Source organism: Pogoniulus pusillus, unplaced genomic scaffold, assembly GCF_015220805.1.
Source record: "Pogoniulus pusillus isolate bPogPus1 unplaced genomic scaffold, bPogPus1.pri scaffold_58_arrow_ctg1, whole genome shotgun sequence".
Taxonomy (NCBI): Eukaryota; Metazoa; Chordata; class Aves; order Piciformes; family Lybiidae; genus Pogoniulus; species Pogoniulus pusillus.
Window position 1 is genome coordinate 137,138 of NW_026974711.1, and position 6,756 is coordinate 143,893.

The following is a 6,756-nucleotide window of genomic DNA, read 5'->3' on the forward strand; positions in this document are numbered from 1 at the left end:
TAACATCCATAGGCAGCAGTGTGAGCTTGTCATAGAATCAGGCAGGGCTGGAAGGGGACCATAAGGATCAGGCAGTGCCAACCCCTGGCATGGGCAGGGACACCTTACCCTAGAGCAGGCTGGGCACAGCCTCCCCCAGCCTGGCCTTAAACCTAAACCCCTCCAGGGATGGGCATGGGCAGGGACACCCTACCCTAGAGCAGGCTACTCACAGCCTCACCCAGCCTGGCCTCAAACACCTCCAGGCTGGGGAGGGGCCTGGAGCACAGCCCTGAGAGGAGAGGCTGAGGGAGCTGGGGGGGTGCAGCCTGCAGCAGAGGAGGCTCAGGGCAGAGCTCATTGCTGCCTGCAGCTGCCTGCAGGGAGGCTGTAGCCAGGTGGGGTTGGGCTCTGCTGCCAGGCAGCCAGGGACAGAACAAGGAGACACAGCCTGAAGCTGTGCCAGGGCAGGTCTAGGCTGGATGTTGTTAGGAAGTTGTTGTCAGAGAGAGTGATTGGCACTGGAATGGGCTGCCCAGGGAGGTGGTGCAGTGCCCATGGCTGGAGGTGTTGGTGCCAAGCCTGGCTGGGGCACTTAGTGCCATGGTCTGGTTGATTGGGCAGGGCTGGGGGCTGGGTTGGGCTGGCTGAGCTTGGAGCTCTCTGCCAACCTGCTTGATCCTGATTCTAAACTTCAATCCTCTCAGGCTGAGGAGGAAACTGAGGCCAGGTTTGGGCTGAGGCCTCTGCAACCCCTCCAAAGGGCAGGCAGCTGCTTCCTCTTAGCTGTTTTTTGGGGGGCCCAGGGGTTGCTTTGAGCAGTTGCCACTGATCTGCTCCTTCCTCCCAGCTGCTGGAAAAGGCTTTTGGCCTCCTGCTGCCTTTAAAACCCTTCAGAGCTGGTTTGGGTTTTGTCTTTTCAGTCAGGTCCTTGCCCTGAGCCCAGAAGCTGCTCAGGGAAGGTCTGGAAGCAGCAGGGCTTGGGGCTGGAAAAGGTCTTTGGTGAGGGGGGGCAGGATTTGAGTCTTCTGATTACAGCAGAAGTGGGCACCTCTCTGCCTGCCTGCCCCTGAGAGGCTTCAGGAGGGAAAAGGATGAAGGTTTTGGCCTCCAAGAGCAGGAGGTTGGTGGGGCAGGATGGGGCCTGTGCTGCTTTGGCCCTGATGGCTTCGTGTCTGTGTCCCTGCAGGCTTTGAGATCACCATCGACCACCCCCACACCCACGTGGTGAAGTGCACCCAGCTGGTCCGAGGTAAGGTGCCAGGCCTGGGGGTGCCCTGCAGCTGCCCACTCTGGGCAACCTTTTACTTGAGTGGGGGAGGAGCTGGGGAAGGATCTTTTAGTGACCTGTGGGGACAAAAGAGCTTCCCATAGCTGCTGCCCACTGGAACCACCCACGAGTGGCTCTGCTGGGCAGCACTCAGCTCTGCCCACTGCTTCCTGCTGGCCCTCCTGGGCATGCTGGTGCCAGGCTGGGGGGGAGGGAGGGAGTGGGGTGTGGGTCTTGTGATGCTCTCTGTCAAGGCCTGCAGAGTTAACACTTGGATGTTTTTGGCTTCTTCTCTTTTCAGCCAGCAAGGACTTGGCCCAAACTTCCTATTTCATGGCTACCAACAGGTTATTATTGATTGGGATTTAGCAGAGGGGGTTTGTCTGGAGGGGATCTGCTGCTGGTGACCCCCCCCAGGGCACAGGGAAGCTGCTGGGGATGGTGTGGTGGTGGCTCAGAGAGAGCAGGAACCTTTCCTGCTGTTGCCTGCTGCTCAAAACTGATCCTGCTTGAGTGGTGAGAACCAAACCCAGCCCTGAAAGGTTGACCTGGGGCAGATCTGAGACTGGATTTAGCTGTGAGACCCAAACCCAGCACTGAGAGGTTGATTTGAGGCAGATCTGGGACTGGATTTAGTTGTGAGAACCAAACCCAGCCCTGAAAGGTTGATTTGGGGCAGATCTGGGACTGGATTTAGTTGTGAGACCCAAACCCAGCCCTGAGAAATTGATCTGAGGCAGATCTGGGACTGGATTTAGTTGTGAGACCCAAACCCAGCCCTGAAAGGTTGATTTGGGGCAGATCTGGGACTGGATTTAGTTGTGAGACCCAAACCCAGCCCTGAAAGGTTGATTTGGGGCAGATCTGGGACTGGATTTAGTTGTGAGAACCAAACCCAGCCCTGAAAGGTTGATTTGGGGCAGATCTGGGACTGGATTTAGTTGTGAGAACCAAACCCAGCCCTGAAAGGTTGGTTTGGGGCAGATCTGGGACTGGACTTAGTTGTGAGACCCAAACCCAGCACTGAGAGATTGATTTGGGGCAGATCTGGGACTGGATTTAGCTGTGAGAACCAAACCCAGCCCTGAAAGGTTGATCTGAGGCAGATCTGGGACTGGGTTTAGCTGTGAGACCCAAACCCAGCCCTGGCAAGTTGCCTCTCTTCATCTCTCTCCCCCTTCTGCTTGGTGCTTTCAGCCTGCACCTGACCACCTTCAGCCTGCAGTACACCCCCCCCGTGGTGGCCTGTGTCTGCATCCACCTGGCCTGCAAGTGGTCCAACTGGGAGATCCCAGTGTCCACGGATGGGAAGCACTGGTGGGAGTATGTGGATGGCACAGTCACCCTGGAGCTCCTGGATGGTGAGTTCTGGGCAGAGGTTGACAGCATCACAGATGCCAGGGGGTTGGAAAGGACCCAAAGAGCTCAATGGAGTCCAACTCCCACCCCCTAGCAGAGCAGGAGCATCCAGGAACACATCCAGACAGGCCTGGAAAGGCTCCAGAGGAGACTTCACAGTGAGCTGGGGAGAAGTGGGCAGGAGAGACCCTTCAGGTCCACCCCCAACCACCTCCACACACACAGAAGGGAAGGACAAAGCACCAAAAGCTTCTTCTTGTGCCCTTGTTTGGCTTTGGCATCTCTGCCCCTGGCTCTGCTGGGCCAGCTCTGCTCACTGAGCCCTCTCCTGGAGCTCTGCAGGGCAGCAGCTGGCAGAGGGCACACAGGGAGAGGCTCCTGGAGCTCTGCAGGGCAGCAGCAGGCAGAGGGCACACAGAGAGAGGCTCCTGGAGCTCTGCAGGGCAGCAGCTGGCAAAGGGCACACAGAGAGAGGCTTCTGGAACTCTGCAGGGCAGCAGCTGGCAGAGGGCACAGAGTGAGAGAGGCTCCTGGAGTTCTGCAGGGCAGCAGCTGGCAGAGGGCACAGAGTGAGAGAGGCTCCTGGAGCTCTGCAGGGCAGCAGCTGGCAGAGGGCACAGAGTGAGAGGCACTTCTGGAGCTCTGCAGGGCCTTGCCAAGCTTTGCAGGGCAGCAGCAGCCATGGTACAAGAGCTGGCAGAGGGCACACAGCGAGTGAGGCTCCTGGAGCTCTCCAAACCATGCCAAGCTTTGCAGGGCAGCACCTTCCCTGGTACAACAGCTGGCAGAGAGCACACAGATGGGTGGCAGAAGGCACACAGATGGGTGTCAGAGGGCTGAGGGGTTCTGGTTCTCAGCAGTTCCCATCTTGGAGCTCAGCAGCTTCGTTTCCCAGCAGGCAGGGCAGGTTGTGCCCCACCCTTGCTGTGCCCCACCCTTGCTGTGCCCCACCCTTGCTGTGCCCACCCCTGACCCTCCTGGCTTGGCTCTTGTGTCTCTGCAGAGCTGACTCATGAATTCCTGCAGATCCTGGAGAAGACTCCCAGCAGGCTCAAACGCATCCGGAACTGGAGGGTGAGGAACTGCTGTGGCTGCTGGAGGATGAGGAAGGAGAGTGGGCAGCAGCAGCAGCAGCCTGTGTTGGCAGTGCCAAGGGAGGCAATGCCACAGTTGTCTGAAGGGTGTAGGTTTGGGGTGGAAGGAGGCAAAGGGAAGGGTTTGTGTCTGCAGAGTTGGTTTGGTCAACTTCAGCTCCTCTCTGCTCAGTTAACTCTCTGCAGGCCTTGGCAAAGAGGCCAAGTGGGCACCATCCTGATGCCAGGGGGATGAGGGCACAGTGGGGTGATGAAGATCCTCTAGTGCCAAGCACCATCCTGCTGCCAGGAGGATGAGGGCACAGTGGGGTGATGAAGATCCTCTAGTGCCAAGCACCATCCTGATGCCAGGGGGATGAGGGCACAGTGGGGTGATGAAGATCCTCTAGTGCCAAGCACCATCCTGCCAGGGGGATGAGGGCACAGTGGGGTGGTGAAGATCCTCTAGTGCCAAGCACCATCCTGCCAGGAGGATGAGGGCACAGTGGGGTGGTGAAGATCCTCTAGTGCCAAGCACCATCCTGCCAGGGGGATGAGGGCACAGTGGGGTCATGGAAGGAGTCTTGAAGATCATTTAGTGCCAAGCCCCCTGCCATGGGCAAAGCTTGGCACTAGATGAGCTTCAAGCTTCCACTAGCCCAGGTGGCTGCAGCCAAGGGGCAGCCACAACCTCCTTGGGCACCTTGTGCCAGTCTCTGCCCACCCTCACAGGGATTTCTTCCTCCAGCCTAAATCTGCTCTCCTTAAGCTTCCTTCCATTCCCTTTCACCCTTAGAAGGGAGCTGGGAGGTGCCCTCGGGGGCGAGGGAGAGGTGGAAGGTGCCCTGGCGGGGAGGGAAGGAGAGGTGGCAGGTGCCCTCGGGGGGTAGGGAGAGAGAGGTGGGAGCTGCCCTGGTGGGGAGGGAGAGAGAGAGAGAGGTGGGAGCTGCCCTGGTGGGGAGGGAGAGGTGGGAGGTGCCCATGGGGGGAGGGACAGGTGGGAGCTGCCCCTGCCCTTGGCAGGAGGGAGAGCTGGGAGCTGCCGTCGGAGAGGGCAGAGGTAGGAGCTGGGAGCTGCCCCTGCCCTCGGGGTGGGGAAGGAGCTGGGATCAGTTCTGCCCTGGCCGAGCTGTCCCCCACCCCGGGTACCCTGCCCTGGTGCCCACCCCCTGCCCACTGCCTGCCTTCACTGCAGGCCTCTCAAGCCGCTTGCAAGTCGAAGGCCGAGGAGCAGGGGGAGGAGGAGAGCCTGTCGGAGCAGACCATCCTCAGCATGATCTCCAGGAACAACAGCTCCGACATGAACATCGCAGGCCTCATGAGCATGTCCACCTCCTCCACCTCCTCTTCCTCCACCGCCACCGCGGGGCCCTCCCTGCCAACCTCCACCGACTCCCCCCCCACCGACCGCACCGCGGGTCAGGACCCGACTCAACCTGACCATTGGCATCCTCCGGCTAAACTGGAGCTGACTCAGAGCCACAGGACTAACGAGAGCTGTTCCAGCTCCTCCTCTTCCTCCCTTCCCGAGCATCCCTCGCAGCAGGACGGCTCCGGTTACCCGAAGCCCGGCCCCAAGAACGCTCCAGCGGCCAAGGTGTCGCTGAAGGAGTACAGAGCCAAGCACGCCGAGGAGCTGGCGGCGCAGAAGAGGCAGCTGGAGAACATGGAGGCTAACGTCAGGTCCCAGTATGCCTTCGCCGCCCAGAACCTGTTGGTGCAACAGCAGAGGGAGAGGGAGGTGCAGCAAGACTCCGCCGCCAACCCTTCCCCCATCATCCTCAAGCTGCCCCTAGGCGGCTCCGACAACCCCGAACGACCTCCGCCCACCGCCGGCGGCGGCGGCGGCGCCGAGAAGGGAGACAAAGCTTCGGCTCTGAAGCTTCGGCTGCCGGTAGCTGGGGGAGGAGGTGGGGAGAGGTCTCTGCCTTCTAAGCAGGAGGAGATCAAGATGCGGATCAGGGTGCCAGGCGTCGGCGACAGGCATGGCACCGCCGAGGAGAGTGGCAGGGGCCGGGAGCACAAAGAGAAGCACAAGGGGCACGCTGCCAACCATCATCACCATCACCACAACCACCACTCTCACAAACACTTGCACCCCCAGCTGGTGGCTGGGCCCAGCGGGGTGCCCAATAAGAGGCCTGGAGACTCTAAGCAGCAGCATGGCAGTCAGCCTGGCACCGTGCCCCACAAGAGCTACGGGCCCTTGGCTGCCTCCCGTAAGCGCCCTCTGCCCGAGGAGCTGGCAGCAGCTGCTGCTGCCCACGAGCACCAACCCAAAGTCAGCAAAGCCTCCAAAGGGCCTGGGTTGCCTTTCCCTTACCCTCACCTGCCAGGGGCTGCCCACTTGACAGGGCACAGCTCGGATCCGGGCAACCTTCCCATGCCCCAAGCTAACAAAATCCGAGGCGGTACCCACGGCAAATCGGACAAAGGCCCCCCGGGGGCTAACGGGCACAATGCCAACCAGGCCAGTGACTACCAAGACACGGTCAACATGCTGCACTCGTTGCTGAGTGCCCAGGGCATGCAACCCACCCAACCCCCCCACTTCGAATTCCACTCTTACGGCGAGCTGGGCAGTGCCAGGGCTGCCCCTGGCGCCTCCAGAGCTGCCACCACCACGGACAAGCCTCGACCTCCTCCTCTGCCTTCAGAACCACCTCCTCCTCTTCCTCCTCTCCCTAAATAAAACTCTGCCCCCCCTCCCCTCCTTCCCCCCCCTTCTACTACTGAGCCCAAACCCACCCCCACTCCCCCCCAGCAGCCCGGGGGGGGCACTCTGCAAGGGCTTTGTTGGATCTCCGCTGCCTCACCAGGAGCTCTTTTATTATCTCCTGCCTTTTATTCTCGCTGTCGCCAGCTCGGAGGTGTCAAAGCTGTGAAAGGATCAAGTCCTTTTCTCTCTCCCTTGGCTCCTTCCCTCCCCCTCCCCAGCGCCCCCCCAGCCTCCTCCATCACCTTCCACTTAGTGCTGGGCTCTGCCCCTTGCTAGAACTGAAGCTTCTTCCCTCCCCCCCCCCCCCCCTTACACCCTCTTTTTGGGGAGGGGGGGCTGAAGCTTCTCCCTCCCCA

At 60.4% G+C, this 6,756-nt stretch overlaps 1 protein-coding gene across 1 annotated transcript; it reads left to right on the plus strand.

The window, feature by feature from the left end:
• The first annotated feature begins 1,174 nt into the window (after nucleotides 1-1,174).
• Nucleotides 1,175-6,469, plus strand: CCNT1 (cyclin T1). Its single transcript, XM_064141567.1, has 5 exons — nucleotides 1,175-1,231; nucleotides 1,551-1,596; nucleotides 2,447-2,610; nucleotides 3,612-3,682; nucleotides 4,877-6,469. Exons 2-5 carry the CDS (start codon nucleotides 1,583-1,585, stop codon nucleotides 6,371-6,373), a joined length of 1,746 nt encoding a protein of 581 aa, XP_063997637.1. The 5' UTR covers nucleotides 1,175-1,231; nucleotides 1,551-1,582; the 3' UTR covers nucleotides 6,374-6,469.
• The last annotated feature ends 287 nt before the right edge of the window (nucleotides 6,470-6,756 follow it).

Bases quoted from the DNA above. Each gene is read 5' to 3' on its own strand.
- CCNT1 (XM_064141567.1), top strand. The intron at 2,611-3,611 runs GTGAGTTCTGGG...GTGTCTCTGCAG, and splicing joins CACCCTGGAGCTCCTGGATG to AGCTGACTCATGAATTCCTG. The intron at 3,683-4,876 runs GTGAGGAACTGC...CCTTCACTGCAG, and splicing joins AACGCATCCGGAACTGGAGG to GCCTCTCAAGCCGCTTGCAA.